The sequence below is a fragment of the Lacerta agilis genome, chromosome 15 (genome assembly GCF_009819535.1).
Source record: "Lacerta agilis isolate rLacAgi1 chromosome 15, rLacAgi1.pri, whole genome shotgun sequence".
Taxonomy (NCBI): domain Eukaryota; kingdom Metazoa; phylum Chordata; class Lepidosauria; order Squamata; family Lacertidae; genus Lacerta; species Lacerta agilis.
In genome coordinates, this window is record NC_046326.1 from 26,339,023 (window position 1) to 26,361,086 (window position 22,064).

General features: G+C 47.6%; 1 protein-coding gene across 1 annotated transcript in view; it reads right to left on the reverse strand.

The window, feature by feature from the left end:
• The window catches only part of ADAMTS15 (ADAM metallopeptidase with thrombospondin type 1 motif 15), a 37,825-nt gene that overhangs the window by 12,222 nt on the left and 3,539 nt on the right, over positions 1 to 22,064 (reverse strand). The window contains exon 2 of the mRNA XM_033171619.1: positions 3,158 to 3,290. Coding sequence (XP_033027510.1) covers positions 3,158 to 3,290 — 133 coding nt within the window. The remainder of the gene's footprint in view (positions 1 to 3,157; positions 3,291 to 22,064) is intronic.

The window sequence follows — 22,064 nt, forward strand, 5'->3', positions numbered from 1 at the left end:
CCCCCCAATCCCTCTTTCAAGCCACCCAGACAACTGGGCATCACCACCCACAACCTTGTGGGCAGCAGATTCCACAAATGAGTTATGCACTGTAGTGGGAAGGTGAACTTCCTTTTGCCCGCTTCTGCATCTCCCACTGTTCAGCTTTATTAGGTGACTCCCAGTTCTAGCATTCTGAGAGAGGGAGGGAAGCTGCCTCTCAGTCCTCCACCCTGGAGACAGGGAACTCTTTTTCAGCCTGAGGGTCAAATCCCCTCATGGGGAACCTTCCAAGGACCACATGCCCTTGGATGACCACCAACCTGGATAGATTTAAGAGAGAACTGGACAAATTAATGGAGGAGGAGGAGAGGGCTATTGATGATTACTAGCCACTATGGCTCTGCCCGTTGTCTTTGTCCATGGAGTTTTCTTGGCAGGGATACTGGAGTGGCTTGCCAGTTCCTCCTCCAGGTGGATCACGTTTGATCCAAACTCTCCACTATGGCCTGTCCATCTTGACCTGTCCATAGCTTCCCTGAGTAATTCAAGCCCCTTCGCCACGACAAGGCAGTGATCCATGAAGGGTTTCCCTTTATGTATGGAAGTGAGAGCTGGACCATAAAGAAGGCTGATCGCCGAAGAATTGATGCTTTTGAATTATGGTGCTGGAGGAGACTCTTGAGAGTCCCATGGACTTCAAGAAGATCTAACCTATCCATTCTCAAAGAAATCAGCCCTGAGTGCTCACCAGAAGGACAGATCCTGAAGCTGAGGCTCCAATACTTTGGCCACCTCATGAGAAGAGAAGACTCCCTGGAAAAGACCCTGATGTTGGGAAAGATGGAGGGCACAAGGAGAAGGGGACGACAGAGGATGAGATGGTTGGACAGTGTTCTCGAAGCTACTAACATGAGTTTGGCCAAACTGCGAGAGGCAGTGAAGGATAGGCGTGCCTGGTGTGCTCTGGTCCATGGGGTCACAGAGAGTCGGACACGACTGAACAACTGAACGACGACGATGGCTCTGCCCTGCCTCTAAGTTGGAGACAGCAATGCTTCTGAGTACCGGCAGCTGGAAACCACAGGAGAGGAGAGTTCTCTTGTGCTCAGGTCCTGCTTGCGTGTTTCCCTTTATGGCATCTGGCTGGCCACTGTGAGAAACAGGATGCTATTATACGTAAATGGGTCATTGGCCTGATCCAGCCCAGGCTCTTCTTATGCCCATGGTGTCCAGAGACAAAAGTGAGCAGGGCAATAGATGTGGCTTTTCCCCTTTGTACAATATGCTCCAGTATGCACAAGAGACCGAGGTTTCTATAGAGCAAACAGGCAGTGTGCCTTCCTGCATCCAGGCTTCCAGCAGGAGCATCACTTCCACTTACCAGAACAGGGCAGGGTGGGCGAGATCCAGGCAACGAAGTGTGCCACTCCATCCTGACTGCCACCCTGACCCACCCCATCCTGGTGAGTAGTAGCGCTGCTGCTTCAGAGAGGCTGGCTCCATCACGACATCATGCCAGCCGCTCCTGATCCTCAGACATGTCTCTCCATCCTCGATCCAGGCAACAAAGAGGTATTATCACCAGCCAGGTGCTGTTAAGAACACGAGAAGAGCCTGCTGGATCAGGCCAATGGCCCTTCTCTAGGTGTGGCTCAGAGACAGTCCCAAGACCAGGTGGAGAAGCCTGAAGGGCCCACATCCAAATTCCTGCTCTAACCATATATAATTCTATAAACTTTGATACCACCCACGGCCAGGAGGCAACCTGAACCGGGGGCTGCTCATTTGCACAGCTGAACGTGTGTGAACCAGCCCATTCCCACCAGGGAAATCTGATTCCTGGCAGTTCCATTTCCGGCTGTGCAGCGGAGTCCAAATCGAAACTGCGGATGCAGAATTTGCTGTGGCACTAATTAAAAAAAGCAAAGAAAAAAAGCAGAGCCTTTTCCTGTTATCCAAATGAGAGCCTAGCAATTTGGCTACGAATCCTGTTGACAATCTGGCATTCCACTTCTCCGGATCTAGGTGTGTGTCAAATGCGTCCTGGCCATGACATGTTATTTCAGGATTTCTAAAGCCTGGGAAACGAGGTAGTGACCAAGCCAGAGCAGACGAATTTGTGGCTTGGGCTCCCTTGTCTTCCCAACAGCTGCTTTCCCAACAGTTTAACTCAACCCTCCCTGCCCCTTTGGGAATAAACTTGGCGTTTCTCCTCTCTCTCTCTCTCTCTCTCTCTCTCTCTCTCTCTCTCTCTCTCTGACACACACAGACAGGGAACAAGGCTGCACTCTCACTTGCTTTCTTTTTCTCTCTCACACACACATGTGGAGTTTCCCAAGAAAGCTATTCTGGAAGCTTTGCTATTGTCTAAACTTCCTGAGCAAAGTAGTCATAGTTTTTTGTTTTGTTTTTTTAAATCAGGCTCATCTCCAAATTATGGATTAAGACCTACTCTCTCTCTCTCTCTCTCTCTCTCTTTCTCTGCATGCATATGCAGGGGCATGCATGCACACACACACACACACACACACACACACACACACACACACATGTATACATAAATGGGTCCAATCCTGTGTCTCCACTTCCCCCTGGTCTAAATCTGCTTCCCAGGTGGAAACCACAGACAGGGGCTCTGCCTCTTTGCTGTGGCTTTGGTTTAAGTGGCCACTTCCTAAGCCACAGGATGATGGATGGAGGCTTCGAGCCAAGAACGGTCTGGCGAACATTTGAAGGAGAGCCGGCAAAACCAGACAGATGCAGTAGCGCAGGCAGCAAAAGACTCTACGCTTTTCTGTGGTGCTGGATTGAAAGCAATATTCTGGGGCAGAGAGAGATAAAAAAAGAAAGCAATATAAAAAAAGAAAGCAATATTCTGGGGGATCCCAGCTCTGAGCACGTTTATGCCTCCCTTCCTGGCACCTGAGTTTGCTTTCTTCTTCCTCCGCCCTCCTCCCTTTTTCCATGTGTGTTGTGTCTTTTAGATAGAAAGCCTAAGGTGATGAGTTATCTTGTTTGCTTGTTTCTATTGAACTGCAAGCTGCTCTAGGAACCCTTTTGGCAGAAGAGTGTGGGGTCAATAGTATAATTATATCATATAAGAAATGGCAATGAGTAAATGATGTTGGATGCATTTTCAGATCAAATCTCGTACTTTGCCAAAGCTGCTACTTACCTAGCTCGTGAGCTGTAGTAAAAGCAGAGGGGAGGCCGTCGTCCTCAATGACAGAGCAGCTACGTTTGGGGTCACACATGGTGCCGACATCTGCCATGCCCAAGGTGTCGCAGGTGGTAGCACCACACAAATCCTGCCAAGAACAAAAGGGCGCTCTTGAATCTCATGGCAAGAAAGGTACCTGGGGTTGTTGGCTGCTGCAGCCAAGGTGGCTACAAAAGAGCAACTTTGCTTGAATTGAGTTTGGCCCGGAACCTGAACTTTCAAGGCAACCAAAATTTATCTCTTTTATTCATGTATACTGCCATCTTTCGAGATACAATCTTTCCAAGGCGGTTTACAACAGGAGAAATAGTTGTGATTTCTGCATCGCTGGGGGTTGGGCTAGACGACCCTTTGAGTCGCTTCCAGCTCTACAGTTCCATGAAATAAAAACAACAGCAAAGAACAAAAAGGTATGTCAGCAAACATTTCGGCAGAAGAACCTAGAAACTGAATCAACATACAGTCAGGAAGCCTTGCACACAGAAAGCTTTGTGGGACACAGAAACTTTCATTGCATGTCTAGAGAAGGTGAAAAGAGGGAGTCCATTGGGAAGGGAGTTCCACAGATGTGGAGACACCACTGAACAGGCCTTGCAGCTGCAAAGTTTATACTAACTAATAATAGCAACAAGTGAGACAGCAGGGTCTCTGAAGCTGATCGCAGGCAAGGGGATCAATGCTAGGTTCAACTGTCCATACCAAAGCTCTGCATCCATAGAAGGGAAATTTTTTGCCAATAAGAGTCATAACTAGGGATGGGAGGATCAGTCTATTTTGGGTCTGTGTCGTTCTCACACACATTGACTCAAATGGCCATTCTCTCATGTTTTCTGCCATTGCTTTTAAAACACATAAAGTCTGCATTTAAGTGGTATGCCTTTCCCCCAAGTATATACATTTTTGCATGTGTTCCCCCCCCCCATAATGCACGATCATTTACGCATTTTTGCAAAATTCTGAGAAATGCTCAGTCTGCAGGATAACTGCATTCCAATCCACATATTAGTCTGGGAAGTAAAAATTAGACCATTTCACTTTAAAATGCAATCCAGATGAAATTCTACAGCACCTCCCATCTTAACTTCCTCTATCAGCTAATTATTGTGAGTAGAAAAATAATATCCCTGAGCCAACCGACTCTCAAACTTTGGGATTGTTGAAATAGATATAGGGGGAAATTAATCAATTTGAGTTGTGCGATTCCAATTAGGTCTACTAGATGCAAAAAAAAATTTAAAGCAATGTGGACTAAAATCTGGGGATTAGGGCCCCCAAATCTTAAGCTTATTAGTTTCATAATAGATCCGACCCCAACTATAGCCATTAGGCTATCACTGTCCAGGAACGACCATAGTTGGTGAACCCGACAAGCTGGGAAAAGGCACGCCAAGCCACAAAGGACCCCTGCGATTGCTAACCCCTGCATGTCACATTCACACTTTAAAATCCAAAGCCTTGTGGAGCAGCTCAGGTTAGTAAACCTGCCATTCTGAGAAGAGCTGGGAAATGGGGCTCTCAGTGGCTGGACATGACTACCTTCTGTAGCATAGGAGCCAAGTCCTAGGAGCCAAGGTCCCCTCGGGGCCCCAAATAAAATATTTGAAGTTGCTGGGGCCTCCCAAAAAATTGATGGGCATTGCCCATTCAAAGGGTGTGTGCATGCTGTATCTTGCGATTGATTATGCAAGGTGGGGTATTTTATTCAAGTTGGCAACCCTGTTCTGTAGCATAAGAGCAGGGCAGGAAGGATTATTGGCATCAAGGTGTGGAGGCAGGAGATAGGCCTCAAAAAGCATTGAAAGAACTGCACAGGGGATGGAAACCCCCAGTGCCAAAAAGGGAAGCGAGGCGGTTTCGCTTTCAAAGCTTGGAAGAGCTCCTTCCGCAATGGAGGAGGCCGTCCCTCCTGCTCTTGACAAGGTGCTGCTGATAGACTTTCCAGCTTTCTTTGCAGCCAAGGAGGCAGGCAGAAAAAAGGCCTCCGTGGTGCGCACACATGTGCGAGAGATGCTCTCTCGGTCGGCAAAGGGCAAGCAAAGAGGAAAGGGTTTCGGCTCCCCGGCTGGAAGCCTGGAGGTTAGCTACTTCCTCGCAGCTCTCGTCCTCTCATCTCGCAAACATGAAAGCCCCCGGGCCGTGACCAGCCCAGCTGGAAAAGACAAGAGCATCGGCCTCCAGCGTCAGAGGCACCGTGGGGGATTTCTGCCACATCCTCATCTTAAGCGATAAGCCCCGTTGCTGCTGTCAGGAGCCAGGGCTGACATCATGGCTTGCAGATGTTGCCTGCCGAGGCCAGCGCATGAGCTTCAGTTAGGGCAGTGCCGGCATTAGCATTCTTACAAATTGCTTCCATATCCTCCAGTCGCAAGAGCAGAGCGGACAGATTCAAGGCATGCCCTCAGGAACGACGTTAAACTAAAACAACAATGGGAATGCGTGCTGTCATGTTCCGTGATCACAATGTGGAGCCCGAAGGAGAGGGTGCAGAGCGCAGCAGGTTATGGCAGGGTGGAGAACACTTTAATAACATCTTACCCAAATGCAGCATAGCATTTGTGTGTTTAGACCTTTAATCCTCCCCAAATAAATTCACACACGAGACAGATATTTGATTTGGTTTTTGGCAGAATTTAGGCCACAACTTTATTGATTACAACCAAGTGAGTGGTTGCATAGGTTCTGGTTCGACTATCTCCCTGCACCCTTCCAAGCGGAACTGTCCCAGAGCCACGTTCGTAGGACAGACAAGGATGAACACCAGGGACAGCTGCTGGTAGGGGTACCTATCAGCTGTCCTGATGTCCCCGGGACTCGGGCACCGGCCAGACCCCTTTCAGGGACCGACAAACCAATGAGTCCCTGGATTCCTGTACCAGAATATCCTGCATTTGCATAGGCATGGCCACATCACGTGCCACACCTATCACCTGAAGCAGAGCCTATCCGCAACTTACAAGTTGTGACTAATTGCTACGCGGCAGGCGAAACCCAAATGGCACCAGCCAATCAGCCAAGTGGGGAAAATTCCTGCCATGCCCCAGTCCCAACGACAGATGACACATGACGGCATAGCAAAGTCAAGCAGAAGCCCTAAATATAGGGTGAGGTGGGTGGGTGTTCCGATGTGAAAGGCCCCAAAGAGGAAGCTCAGCAGCCTCGCATGGGCTTAAATAGGTCCCGCGTTGCGGTATTTTATGATGCCCCATTGGTCAGATTTCACCCCGGCAACACAGGACTGACCTATCAGGGGTTGTGGCCATGATTTCCAATTACCCCCACAACACTGGGTCGGGTTGCCAGTCGCACCGCAACACGTCCCCTCTTTTAATGGAGGACCCGATATCCTCTTGGGGTTACACCAAGGGCATGGGTCCCAACCTCTACTTTTCATCATTTTGGATTTTTGGGGGTGCTCCCTGGTGACAGCAGGGAGCTCCGGGGGTGGGGGGAAATGAAAGAAAAACCTTGCTGGATCAGGCCAATGGCCCATCCAGTCCAGCATCCTAGTCTCACAGTGGCCGACCAGTTGCCCACAAGCAAGACCTGAGGCCCAAAAGGCCTCTCCCCTCCTGTGGTTTCCAGCAACTGGCATTCAGAAGCCTTGCTGCCTCCATCTGTGGCCGTCATGCCAAGTAGCACTGATAATCCTTCTCCTCCACAAATTTGCCTAATCCTCTTTTAAAGCCATCTAGGTCAGGCATAGGCAAACTCGGTCCTCGAGGTGTTTTGGGACTACAAATCCCATCATCCCTGACCACTGGTCCTGTTAGCTAGGGATGATGGGAGTTGTAGTCCCAAAACATCTGGAGGGCCAAGTTTGCCTATCTAGGTTGTTGCCATCCCTGTCTCCCAAGAGAGCAAGCTCCGCAGTTTAACTCTGTGCTGCCTGAAGAAGGCCTTCCTTTTATCTGTCCCGAATCTTCCAACATTCACTGGATGTCCACGAGTCCCTGTGTTACGAGAGGAGGAAAAAACTTTCCTCTAATCATCGTTTTGGTTGCCCCTTTTCAACTCTATCGCATCCTTTTGGAGGTGAGGCAACCAGAACTGTACACTGAATTCCAAATGCGGTCGCAGCACAGATTTGTCATAATGATGGTGGCAGTTTTGTTTTTGTTTTCTGAAAACAGGTGGCCTAACTCTACATCGCCGCGTCTTTTGGCGATTTTGCTTATCTGTGAAGAGGGCCTTTCTTCTGTCGAGTCCTGAACGGCCTGAGAATCAGCGCCATGCCTCTGCACCAGCAGCGCACAGTCAGCTGACGGGATGATCCTGCCAGGAGAGCATTCCTTTCCAAACATCATAGAGGTGGCTGACCTCCAGGACTGGGCTTGCATCCTGAGTCATGCAATCCCACTCAGGTCCCTGCGTGAGCTTCTCCTTCTCAGAGGCAAATGCAGCCTCCTCCTTTCCTGTGTGGATCATTTCCTTTGAAGTGCGCCCACACAAGAGATTGAGGTGGGGGGAGAGAGGAGGAAGATAAATGGCTGCATGGAATTCACACATGGGCATTCTTCAACCTTTAGGGAAGATGCATCGTATTTCAACGCTATCGTCTTCTGCAATCTCGCCGACAGCTGAAGGAGTCCAGAATGAAGATGCTCGGGATGTGAGCCACCGGGAGCCAGCCGTGATAAGTCATAAATATTACACAAAAGAATCAGGACTGGAGGAGTTGGGATACCAGTGGGCTAACTAATGCTCGTGGGGAATGGTTGGGTGGGAAAGCAGGGAGCTCAACAGTAGGTGGCGCCAGAGCCAATTACAGGCAGGGCCAACTAATTAGAGCAGGCATAGGCAAACTCAGCCCTCCAGATGTTTTGGGACTACAACTCCCATCATCCCTAGCTAACAGGACCAGCGGTCAGGGATTATGGGAGTTGTAGTCCCCAAACACCTGGAGGGCCGAGTTTGCCTATGCCTGAATTAGAGCTTCATTCCTATCCTCTGACTTGCTGAGATCTACAAGGGCAACACCAGGACCAGGCATTCCCAACCTTCGGCCCTCCAGATGTTTTGGACTACAATTCCCATCATCCCTGACCACTGGTCCTGTTAGCTAGGGATCATGGGAGTTGTATGCCAAAACATCTGGAGGGCCGCAGGTTGGGGTAATGCTACCAGATTTTTTTCAATGAATCCAGGGACACTTTTCAACTTCAATAGATTTTGTATGGGGACTGATTTGTAAATCCGGGGACTGTCCCCGAGAAACGGGGAGGTCTGGTAACCTTAGGTTGGGGGTGCCTGACCAAGACTAGGGTGGAAGAAGATGGAACCAGGCAGAGGTCCTTCTCGGTAGTGGTGCCCGCCCTGTGGAACGCCCTCCCATCAGAAGTCAAGGAAATAAACAACTACCTGACTTTTAGAAGACATCTGAAGGCAGCCCTGCTCAGGGAAGTTTTTAATGTTTGATCTTTTATCATGTTTTGGGAGCCGCCGAAGGTGGCTGGGGAAACCCAGCCAGATGGGTGGGGTATTATTTATTATTTATCATTAATTACTACTACTACTGCTACTACTACTACTACTACTACAGCCCATGCTAGCCCCCTGGACTGAGGTTGGTGGGATGGTGCCCCCATTCGCCCGAATGTTTAGCATCCACTGGGATACTAGTGCACAAACAATACAGCTGTTTATCTTCAGGGTGCCATAAGACTCTCTCTCTCTCTCTCTCTCTCTCTCTCTCTCTCCACCTCTGGAATTTGCTTCTGCCAGCGTAGCCAAAATTCCTCTCCATTCACTTTCCTCTCCTCTGCTGGATGCTAACCAGAGAAACCCTTCGTCATTGTGACCCAGAGAGAGCTTTCCATTGTCTCCGCAAAAACTGCCTCTCCCTAGCCAGCTCACGCTCCTCTCTGTGGCAGATGATGGTCAACGGAGCAGATAATCTGGCACTAGCTTTGACGAAAAATAATGAAAGAAAGAGAAAGAGGAAAGTGAACGGAGAGCAATGAGCCAAAAACTCCATCCTGTTAGGTAATCACTGGTCCTTAACAGCAATCTGGTAATGCAGCTCACTGGTGGGTCTACTCTAGAGCCACTACATGTAACTTTTGGCCCTTATGCAAGAGAAGGACATGAGATTTCTTGCCCCAGTAAGAGCCTCAAGATGAATGAAGGGCTACTGGTGTTGTACAGGGCTGGCTCTAAAGGCCACATCTACACCATGCAGCCAAAGCATGATGAGCCTACTCTGAACAATCAGAGTGGCTTCCCCCAAGGAATCCTGGGAGCTCTAGTTCAAGGGTACTGAGAGTTGTTAGGAGACCCCTATTCCTCTTGGAGAGCTCTAATTCAGTGTTTTTCAACCTTTTTTGGGCAAAGGCACACTTGTTTCATGAAAAAAATCACGAGGCACACCACCATTAGAAAATGTTAAAAAATTTAACTCTGTGCCTATATTGACTATATATAAAGTAATTTTCCCACGGCACACCAGGCAACATCTCGCGGCACACTAGTGTGCCACGGAACAGTGGTTGAAAAACACTGCTCTAATTCCCAAAGTGGTTTCACAGTCAAGCCCTTTTCCCAGGGTACTGTGGGAATTGCAGCTCAGGGAAGGGAAATGGGGAATCTCCCTAACAACTCTTGGCACCCTTAACAAACTACAGCTCCCAGAATTCTTTGTGGTGGAGCCATAACTGCTTAAAGTGAAATTGCAGTGGTTTCAATGTATGGTGTGAATGTGGCACTAGTATGCCTCAAGGCACAATGAAGCCCCAGGGCTATATCTGCTGAGTCCCAGGACTCAGCTACATTAGTCAAGAAACAGCATTTTGAATGCATTATAAACATGCAACACCAGATGGTACCAGAGAGCAAAAAGAAATTTCTAAGCAATTTTCCATAGCGTTTCTTTTTTTTTTTTCTTTTGTTACCTTGATTTAATTTCTGGCTTATTTATAGCCTTTTTTCCTGTGTGTAGATCCACCCCCAGGGGCTAAAAGGGATTACATGAGGTCAAGATGAGGCAGGATCCCTGCTGGCACATCTTTGCACAGAGTATGAAGATTATCAAGTGTAAAACTGGGTACAGTATAATGATGCAAAACTGATGACAGGCCAATTACAGGCTTTCACTAAGGAGCTTTGACAGACATTTTGAAGCAAGAGATTGGAGGGGGGGTGTTCCCCAGGGGGCTGTTTTCCTGCAGCCACAGGGGACGGGAATCACATTCACCTCATTGTGATAGATGGGCTTCAGGAGGAAGCTAATCTCATCCATCAGCAAGATTGTCATGTCCTGCTTTTCAGGAGATCAAGATGAGTATCTACCAAATTCCTTGGCCTGCGCCCATTTTCTGGAACGATTCAGGCAGGGTGGCAGCTAGCAGAAGAGGAACATGGGTGGGTGGGAAGAGGCTCTCAGCTCACAAGACAGCTCTGTTGATCACTTATCACACTTTGCAATGACCCATGTTAATATAATTTCCAAGTCAACCTGCCAACTCCACAGAAGGTTCACAGCCAAGGCCATCATGCTGAATACATCCCCTTGCACAGTGAGGAGTGTTGTTGGACTCCAGCTCCCATCAGCCAATTGTCAGAGATGGTGGGAGTTGTAGTTCAGCAACATCTGGAGGACCACAGATGTCCCCCACCCCTGACATACTACTTAAAAGCATGGTTGTTTGTGGTTTGGAATCTCACACTGAAGAATCTAAGCATTTGAGATTGTGTTAGTTTAAGGACAATGTTCAAGCCCTTGCGCTTGCAAAGATAACATCTGAGAACACACAGTAACTTCCTGTGAGAGGCTCCAAGTTCAGGGCCACTGGAGCTGTGCCCTGCGTGGCTAGCAGGCTAGCCATTCCTCCCCCATGGGATCCAGCTACGTTGCGCGCTCTGTTCATCCTCTAGTCGCTTTCACCATTTACACCCACTCTGAAATACAACATGCCTTGCCAGAGAAACTCCAAACCCTGCAAAATAACTTGGCCACCAGATTCAGATTGAAAGTCAATCTTTACGTTTCAGGAAAAAAATGTACGCGGCAACATTTTTTAGGGACTATTGGTGTAGGATTGCTTGCTTGAGGTTATAAGGCACACTTACCTGGGAGTAAGCCCCACTGAACGCAGTGGGAGTCACTGCTGAGTAAACATGCATAAGATTGCAATACAAATATCACCCCATTAAAAAAAAAGGTGTCTTTGCATGCAGAAATCTAGCACACGAGAGAAAGGGTAGAAGCTTCCTTCTGTAAGTGTTAGCTTTCTAAGTGCAGGGAGTTTGGGCTTGTTTGCTTGTCACTTTTCTATGAAGGGGGGATTTTAAACATGTCATTCACCCCTTCTCTCAGGCTGATGTGGCCACCTCATTATGCTGAATGTATAAATAGGTTTGTAAGCAGGACCCAGAAAGGTTGGGGTTGGCCGTCTCAAGCATCATGTCCTGCTTGTGGCCTTCTCAAAGGCATCAGGATAGCTTCAGCTGAGAACATAAGGAAGCGCTAGCTGGACCCCCTTGCTCTGATCCAGGAAGGCGGATTTTAATGCTCACAGGTCTTCCCTGCAAAGTCTATGTGAATTCTCACCAATCTCCAGAAACGTTTTCTGCATATACTCTTCCACATCTCTTCTTCTGTTGGAGAAATGCAGTCCACAACAATGAACCCAGGGCTGGTGGAGCTGTGGACCCACAGGTGGGATGATAACTCCCATCAACCCTGGCCATTGGCTATGTTGCTTGGGGCTGGTTGGGGCTGGAGTCCAGTGGCATCTGCAGGGCAGCCCAACTTAGTGTTGAGGCAAAGAAGCCAACTGTGGACACAATCCTAGCTTGCCCCTGCTCCTTGTCCAAACGTGCAGCCCAGAGGAAGCAGAGCATGATGGGTATTTAGTTCCTGAAAACCTTCTAGGTTCAGAAAGTGCAGCCTATAAGTCATACCTTAGTTAAATGGAGAGGGAGAAATGTTGCTTTATGGGAACAGCAAAAGAGCTCATCTAGAGAGGCATCCTGATCTCAGATGCCCCAATGGAGAAGCCCTCATTCGGGACCCAAGAGCAACCCTCCTCCTGTGGTTCCATCAACTGCTATTCAGAAGCATTACTGCCTCTGACCAAAAAATGGAAATTGGTTGTTTCTTTTGCCTTACTCATTCCTTTTTTCTTTATTTTAGTTCTCCTTGCCTTGCTAGCTGAAAGGTTCTCTTGGCTTTTTGCCTAAGACTTGCACTGACATACTGACCCACTTTCTCTACAAAATTTAAAAAATATATCCTTCCTGTAGCACCTTAGAGACCAACTAAATTTGTTCTCGGTATGAACTTTTGTGTGCATGCACACTTCTTCAGATACACTGAAACAGAAGTCACCAGACCCTTATATATAGTGAGAGGGTGGGGAGGGGTATTACTCAGAAGGGTGGTGGCAATGGGTGATTGGCTGATAGGTGTGGAAAACCTGTTAACGACTGTTAACGACTGCAATTGGTGTTACAGGAAAAGTTAAGGTGTGAGATGGCTAAAGATAGCTTTGTCCAGTGAGCCTTGCCTCCTGGCTGCAGGCAGAGATTAACAAGGAGCTTTTAACAGGCCCTCCTTTAATGCCCCCTTGCCCCGCCCCAGGTCACCCTAAGTCATTTTTCCTTGGAGATCATTCTACCTTCATTGACCTAGCATGCAGCTTATGAGGACAGGCCCTGGATCCTGTCTAGTATCATTGCTTGAGATCACTGGTGGATAGTAAGAGGTTAAAGGAAAGTCTTTATTTTTACAGGAAAGGTGCCTTTCTGTAAACAAATTGTAAGCGAATCGTGTAGTGCTATGACAGAAGGTGTGTATAGTAGCTATAAGTCAGCTGCTGTTTTCAGCCAGACCACTCCCTGCCCTGCCCACATTTGCAGTATGGAAAGAGTAAGACTGGCCTGCCCTACAGGACTGTTGTAAGCAGAGAGATAGGCAGATCACTCTATTTCCTGACCACGTCTGTTTTGCACATGTTCATTCATAAGTTTTCCCCATCCCATTTCCGCATCGACCTGCCCATTTGAAGATGTAAATCAGGTCAATGGGCATCAGAATTTATGAATGCCAAGTTCCTCAGGCATCCCAAGCTAGGAGGAGTCCTGGGATAATGTATATGAAGTGCCTTTACCTTTACCCCCAAAAAAAGCTCAACAACTTTGATCAAGACAAATCAATACAGTGCAAGTAGATCACAGTCTCTTTGAAGCTGGATTTAGCATATAGGGTAAATGCTAAATATTGTTGATTGCATTTACACCATGTTTTCCTCTGTTCTCCAGAACAAACCACAGAACTGGACCTCACCAATACGACATTCTCATGTGCCTTCATGACCCTGCACATGGGGATCTTTCCAATATCACTTTAAAAGTCACTGTTGGTGCATCTCCCAAGTTTCATCATGCAACCAAGCACCTTCTAATTAGAGCAGTGCATCTGAGTGTTTTGCAAACATTATCTTGCTGCAATCCTAGCAACCATCCTGTAAAGTAGGCTCTCAGTATTATCATCCCCAAACTGCAGGTATGGAAGGGTGGCTTAAGATCACCCAGAGAGAGCCAGAGAGTTCCAGGAGATTTCTGCAGGAGAGGACTGTTGGTACTCACATCTTACTTGTGAGCTTCCCATGGGAACATGGTTGGGCAGTGTGTGAAACAGGATGCTGGACTCTGTTCTGATCTGGCAGGGCTCATCCTATGGGACAGAGTTGCAGCTGCTAGGCTACACCATTACCACCAAAGAATGAGACTTCCAATTCATACCTGCGTGGAAGATCAGGATGAAACAGCTGGAGAATAAAGTCAATTGCAGCTGCCTCCACAGGAATGCTACCGCAAAGCGGGGCTCCGGTGGGGTGCGGGAAGAGCGTCCTGCACCCCGGGCTCCCCGGCGGGCCCATTATGGCTCTGAACCCTTCCCTCGTTCCCCCTGTAAAGGGGGAGTGGGGGTGAAGGGACAACGGAGCCGGGCTATAGGGGACATGCCCCAACCGGGACGTGGAGCGGCGGCAGCCGCCCGTGGTCCGCGTTATCGTTCTCCCTGAAGAAGAAGGAAAAAGGGAAGCCCGGTGGTTGTGAGTACTGGATTGAATTTATTTTTTGGACTTTTTAACGATCCGGGAGGCATCATGGAAAGGAAGCCTGCCCCCCTCCCTTCGGTGGCAAGAAAATAACTGTTTTGATAGACTGCTGTTACAATGATGGTTACAATGTTCTGATCTTTTGACAAGTGAGACTATTTAGATCTCCCTATGGGGAGTAAGATGATGGAGAATATCTCTTTTTAAAGTTATGGTCTTTGCGCCCTGGTTTCAGGGGAAATGGCTGCGAAAGTCCGAGTTGGAGTGGAAAACTACTGGTACTAAGATGGAAAAACACTGAAATAGAAACTGAAATTTGACACCTATGCCCGCTTCTACCATGTTGGGCTTTGTCTTTGAGCTTGTTATGAACTCTGGATTAACTGATGAACAAAGGATTACTTTTTTGAGACTGGAACTGCTTAACCAGAAACTGACGGTTTTGAACTGGGACATGAAGAAAAATGTGCTTCCCACAGAGGAGACCTTTCAGGTTATTGATACAATGGAAGAGAGCCTTGGCAAAGAGCTGAAGGGGATGATTGAAGAACAGAGTGAAACGGCTTGGCGACTCCGGGGAAAAGAAACGTCCTTTGGGGGTGGCAGACCCGGGACGGAGAAGATTGTTATATCCAACCCTCGAGGTGAGAGCTCGGGAGTGATGGGCAAAGAACTAAGATGTCTACAAACAAAAGAAGAATGCAACATTGAACCGGAGAAGCTGGAAGAAGAGGAACTGTGTACCCTGATGCCCGATGCAAGGACAGTTGTGGACTGTGTTTGGATCTGTGGACTTATAAGAAAAGAGGACAATTTGAGGAGTGGTTCCGGAGTAAGGTGGAGAAGGACAATGGCTAGAAGGGGGATAGGGTGAATTGTATTAAGGGTTAAACATAAATGATTGATTATGGTATCCTGAAGCCGGTGTGTCAAGATTTTAAGTCTTTTTTGAATTAGAAAAGGGATATTTTGATTTTTATGTTATTAGCAGCAGTTTAAGAGAAAGAAGATATTTGTTATGATTTGTTTTAAGAATAATATGTTATGATATGGAATTTTGTTATTAACTACTATGAAGTTACAATATGAAGTGATTTTATTCAAGATAAGAAGTGAGATATTATTGTAAACTAAAAAATAAGAACTTAAGAAGAATGTTTAGTTTAGAATTTTTAAATGAATTTAATTTGTTGAGAGATGAAGTTATTAAAGTAGAATTTGGAATTGAAACCGAAGGAGAGAAGGCAGGGGAAGTCACTGTTAAAGATTCGGAATAAGAATTTTTTTTTTAGTATTTGAATAAGAAAAAGAATCTTTGGTATGTTTGTATTTGTTTTGATATAATTGTGGGTGGGTGTGTGTCTGGGTTAATGTTGGTGTTGGTGTTGGATTATTCTTTGTTATGAAGAAAACCAATAAACTCTTTATAAAAAAAAAAAACACTATTGGTCCATCTAGCTCTGCACTGTCTACACTGACTGGCAGCAGCTGCCTCCAGGATTTTAGACAAGCGGTCTCTCCCAGTCCTAGTTGGAGATTCCAGGGATTGAACCAGAGATCTGCCTGCAAAACTGATGTTCTACTATTGAGCTGCAGCCATTCTCAAGTTTGGTGCCACTCCTGCCTGAGTAACCTTGGCCTTTTCCAAAACTTCCTGATACCAGAAAGAGAAGGCAAACACCCCAACCTGCCCGCCAGCTGCTCTGCATGGGACTTGTTGACTGCCACTGCAAACTGCCTATCAATTAGCTTGTTGCCCTCCCTCCTTTTTTAATGAAACAAGAGCTCGGGGTTTACGTAACAGCCTTTTTGGCAGGCAGATACATTTTGCGGTATCAAGAGACCACAGATGGAGGAGTTCAAGAAAGGCAGATGTCTCCATTGATCCAGTGCCCTCACATTGGGGTTTGAGGAATGAGCAGCTCAGTAATGCGCAAAAAATGCAAGCTGGCTATTATTTGGAAGATGGGACAAGGCCCCAGGAATGCTGCAGCACAAACTCTCCCCAAACATAACTCCGTAGGCTGCCTTTTTCATACTTGTAAGCTGTGGTACACCTTTAAGGGACATTCAAGGGACATTCTTTCCCTCAAAGAATCCTGGGCACTGTAGTTTGCCCTTCGCAGTGGTACAGTTCCCAACAGCACTTAAACTACAGTGCCCATAATTCTTTGAGGGAGAAAATGTGCTCCAGATGTGCTTTAAATGGACAGTGTGCAGAGAGTCTACATCTTCTTAAATCAGACAGGTTCTGATCCAAAAAAGTCACCCCATCCCTGGGAAGCTTCCCCAATAGATTCAAGGTATTTGGTTGCCTCCAATGCTAGTCCTTCTCAGAGGAGACCTGCTGAAGTTAGCAGACATGACTCATTCATTTCAAAGGGCCTGCTCTTGAGTAGAACTAGCATTGGACACAAGCTACGGATGCAAAGAGAAGCTGCCCACTCTTTTGTTGTCATTGCTCACAACCGGCCCAGAGGGAGGGCATCGGATTCAAGGGCACACAACTCAAACCCAACAGTCCTTACAAGACTTTAGAGTAGAAATGGTTCTGAATTCTACCATTGTAGTCTGCGGTGTGGGGAGGAGAGAATCAGAGCCGAAAGCTCCTGCTTCTGCAAAAAAACAAAAAACCCGGCAACAGATATCAAGGGAGGAAGAGTTCTAGTCACACCTTTTCCCTGACATGTTAGTTTTCTAGATGCAATGATTTTTGTTTTATTTAAGTCTGGCCTAAATAAATCTTGCATTGCATGGGGTGGACTAGATGACCACTGGTATACCCCATTCAACTCTACAAATTCTATTCTATGATTCTATGTTTCCTTCCAGCCTCCCTGCCCCATCAGCCTGAAGTCGCATGACTCTGCACCCACGTTTATCTCTCCATCTGATGTTTTTTAAGGATCAGGACACGCAGCTCAGGTTGAACTGAAGGTCAACACTAAATCTGAGCCTTGTAGTCATCACATTGCCTAAATAGCTATAAACTCGTGGAGCCCAATTTCCTGCGATTCCAGAAAGTGTTTTATTTTGGAACCTACTCAGTGGAAACCCTCATCCTGAAAAGAAAAGGGGAAAGGGAGTTACTCATCTGCTCCAGGATAGAATTCCACAGAATCGGGAGGAAAATGAAAATCTAAGACACCTTGCTTTATCTATTAAAAATATGTATTCTTCCTCCCTCACCCTTTCTTTTTCTTTTTACTGTTCCCTTGGCAGTTGAGAGGCTGAAGCACTGTTTCGGATTCCTAACATGCAGAAACAATTCTTTTCTCTCCCCCTTTTCCATAAAGGCGGCTTTTTGACAATCCAGCAAATAATATCGCATTTGTCACATTCACTTCCGTTGCCACACTGCTGGGACACAGCAGCTGGGGGAAGCCTCTGGCTCCCTCCTTCCAAAGTCGGTGGAAAAGCTCCAGGTCTCGTTTTCAACAAGGCAAGGGTCTCATTGTCCCGAGCCACATCCTGCACTAATGCATTCCATCTGAGCCTCCTGCAGTCCCAACTCAATAGACCGGCAGAGAAGGAACAGTCAAACCTGGCTTGTTCCAGTCTGATATCGTGGGAGGAATTGAGGGGACAAGGGAAGGAGGGTTCGTCACAGGGCGGAGTCCCATGTTCACTCACCACCTCAAAGTCTGCATCCCTTTCTAGGAGTTTTGCAATCCAATCCCACACATGTTTACTCCCGGTGGTGCAGCAGAGGGAGGATGTGAGGAAGCACAGTTTGGGGACCTTTTTCAAAGCATGAGCGATGACATCATCTATTGCAGAACCAGAGTAATTGATGGACCCTCTTTTCTCCAGCAACTGAATGAGGTTTCAAGGTTGTCGTTTCCCCCACCCCCAGGATTTGTGGGATGTTAGCACCGAGGAAGTCAGAGAACAAGAAAAATAATCAAGGCTAGGTACTTCCTTCCATTTCTTTGATGAGGTACCTGCTTCACACTAGTCAGATAGGAGCCTTGTTGTTGTTGTTGTTGTTGTCCTCCACATGTCTTTGCAAGATGGTAGCATTTCTAACTGAAAAGGCTGCCATTGCAGCTGGCAGAAAAACCTGTTCCTGAAGCTCAATGTATTTTGCAAGTTGAACCTCTTACAGTCAGAAGTACCACGGAACTCAGCTTACTCCCAGAAAGTGATGCGCAGGATTGCAGTCAATGCAATGGACGGTGGTCTAACTTGTGAGTATGTCTTTGGTCTGGCTAACAACTAAAGGAACACACAGTCCCTATAGCTGTACTGCAGGGGTGGCACATGCAGGAGCCAGATACAAAATTGGGCGGACCGATGGGTGTCACTCTTACTTTTTTACAATAAGCTGCTTACTAGCCAGTCAGAAATCAGAGGTTTGACACACCTGCACCTGTCCTGTCCTCCATCCAGGCAAGGAAGGAGCAGGATCACAGTTCAAATCCAACCAGGCAAAAGCACTCAAAGATGCCATAGAACAGAAGGTGTGCTTCAGAAGGGGAGATCCTTGGGGGCCACACAGAAAGACCCGGGTGGGGGCACATTTAGCACCCAGGCCTGAGGTTCCCCATCCCTGCCATAGTAGTTGCCATCACAATGCATTCCCGCACTTCAGAATTTGCCATCGCCCCAATGTCTCCTCTCAAACAAGTTCCACTGAGTTGCATGGGACCCTTCTCCAGGTGAGAGAGCATATGATTGCAGCCTCTGCCATGTGATTGCAGCCTCTGCCCCCCCCCAAAAAAAACCCAAGTCTAGGTGTGAGTCATACAGGTAGCTGTGGTCATTTGGCTGTAGTCATGGAAGGAATGAAGGATGGAATAGTCTTGGAGATATTTCACACACGTTCGTGGTCAAGTGTGTTGTGCTGGTTTCTTGCACACACAAATACACAATCACGATGCCTTTCATTCCTACCAACAGTTTTGTTCTATTCTTTCTCCATCAGCAAATAGAGATGTGGCCCTCCCTATATTCATTGCATCACTTGGGACCCAAAGGGTCATTGAGTCATCTGGTCCAATGCCTTGCAATGGAGGAATCACAGCTATTGTTGGAAATGATGGGAGCTGTTGTCCAACAGCAATTAAAGGGCCACTGGTTTCTGACGCCCAGACTATGGCCATGTATCTGAGGTTAAGAAGGTGAGGCATTTTTTTGCCTGAGACCCAAGGCAAGAAGCGCCTCCTTCATCTTGCCTATCACAGCAGCCGTCCGCACAAACACAGAGGAGGAAGCCTTCACTTAGGCAACAGGACCCTGGAGGAGGAGAAGGAAGGCAACGAGCAAATGGTAGAGATGGAAACAGAACGGTCAGAACGTTTCCCGATACAAGTTTGGCCAAAGCTCCTGCCGTGTCAAATGAGAAATCCCAATTGGAGGCGTACAAATGTTTCCTGCGAGCGAAACTGGGAAGGCTGCCATGGATCAGAACAGTGTGTGTAGCCAAGGTTCAGCCCGAAGATGACAAGGGATTCCTTGAGGAGATTTCCAAGTCAATCACCTGCCTGAAGCCCGTCCAGGTGTAGGGAAGCAAAAACCACTCGTTCTTAGGCGATGATGGCTGCTTAGCGGCCGGGTCTGGAGGGAGCAGTTGCATTCCTGCCGGGCACGAAGCCCACAGCCTCAAGGAGCAATCGCAGAGGATGCTCAGGCTGTCAGCATCAACATGGAGATGCAGGAGCCCAGGGGCTACAGAGGGGAGGAGTTAGGAACAGGCCCAGCCAGCTCGTGCCTTATTGAAAAAGATGCTGGTTTCAGGATGAGAGCCAGTGTGATGCAGCGGATAAGAGGGCCCGACTAGGACCTGGGACACCAGGGATATAATCCCCACTTGGTCACAAAGCTCACTGGGCGACCTTGAGGGCCAGGCATTGCCACTCAGCCTGACCTACCTCACAGGGTTGTTGTGAAGATGAAATGGGAACCAGAACATTGGAAGTTTAGAGCAGGGGTCCCCAAACTAAGGCCCGGGGGCCGGATGCAGCCCAATCACCTTCTAAATGCGGCCCGCAGACGGTCCGGGAATCAGCGTGTTTTTACATGAGTAGAATGTGTGCTTTTATTTAAAATGCATCTCTGGGTTATTTGTGGGGCATAGGAATTTGTTCATATATTTTTTTCAAAATATAGTCCGGCCCCCCTACAAGGTCTGAGGGACAGTGGACACTGACCTCTGCTGAAAAAGTTTGCTGGCCCCTGGTTTAGTGTGTGTGTGTGTGTGTGTGTGTGTGTGTGTGTGTGTGTGCGCGCACACACACACACACAGAGAGAGATAAAATATTGGGAGACCAGGGTTCCAGTGTAGTGGTTAGAGTTTTGGACTAGCACTGGGGAGAACCGGGTTCAAATCCCCATGAAGCTTACTGGGGGCCAGTCCCTGCCTCTCACCCTAACCTACCCCGCAGGGTTGTTTTGAGGATCAAATGAGGATGGCGAGAACCTTGAGCCCCTGGCAATAAGTAATAGATTCCAGAAGGAAATGCATGATGGATGTCAGCAGAGATTGGTCCTTTAGGGCAAAGTGGGCATTGTCCACCAACCTTAGGCTGCCCCCCACCTGCCTGCCTTCCCACTTACACCCAGCCAAGGGGTGGCACTGCCTGTCATCTTCCTCCTCCGCTGTCTCAGAGTTGCCCTTGTATAACTCAACAGAGAGGAGGAGGACAGGGACCAAGCTAGAATGAATCGGCTCTGCCTATCATTGGCTCTGGCGCCACCTACTGTTGGGCTCCCGGACTTCTACCCCACCAGTCCCCACGGACAGCAGCCACTACTGATCTGACATCCCTGACTGCCATGAAATTTCCACTGACAAACTAAGGACTTAACTTTGCTCTCTCCACTGGATTTCACAAACACCACCCCAAACACAAAAGGAACAGCAGGAAAGGAAGTAGCAAATCCTTCTAATTAAGCGGGGAAATCGCAGGAATGTTTATTTAAGGGCAAAGTCGTGCAGCCAGACAAACTTAACTTGTTTACATCCACTGTAAACGGATGTTGACATGAAAAATTACTCTGGGGGAATAAATCCCACTTCACACATGAGGCACGTGAGAGTTAACAATTTCTAAAGAAAGACAGTACATTAGTGGTGGGGGAGACATCCCAATGGGTCTCACGTTTCCAAAACCTCATGCAATAAGAGGGTTCTGCAAGAGATTTCAGAAAGAGATTGGTGCTATGCCCAGCTGTTGGGAGGGGGCGGTTTCAGAAAACAAAGTAAATCCCTGGCTCTGTGTGACCAACAAGAACATGAGAAGAGCTGGATGAAACCAAAAGTCCATTGATCCTAACTTCCTTTTCATAGGACTTCCCTGCCTCTCTTACAGCTCCTATCATCCCTGACTATTGGTCACGCCGGCTTGGGTGGAGAGAAGCTGGAATCCAACAGCATCAAAGGTTCCCACTGCAACCACATCCCACAACAACAACTATGTTCTAGGTAGACTGCCTCTGAATATGGAGGGTCTCCATTTAAGTATCAGGACTTATGTCAACAGCCATAACCATTTCATGGTGCAAGGAAAACCTATGAATTCACTATGCAGGGAAGGAGGAAAGAGATATTTTTCTTCTGTCTGCTGAATCTGCTGCCGGTTAATTTCAGAGAGTGATCCCAAGTCAGGAGGGGGACCTCCGATGCTCCAGGGGCAATTGGACTTCCAGGTTCCCCACCCCTGCTCTACATTTTAGCATCCTAGGGGACGGGGCGCAGGGGAATGGATGCATCTCTTTCCACTTTCTCCACATGGTTCCTACAATTTATGTATCTCCTATTATGTGAAATATAATGAAAAATATTTGAAGTTGAACGTTCAAAT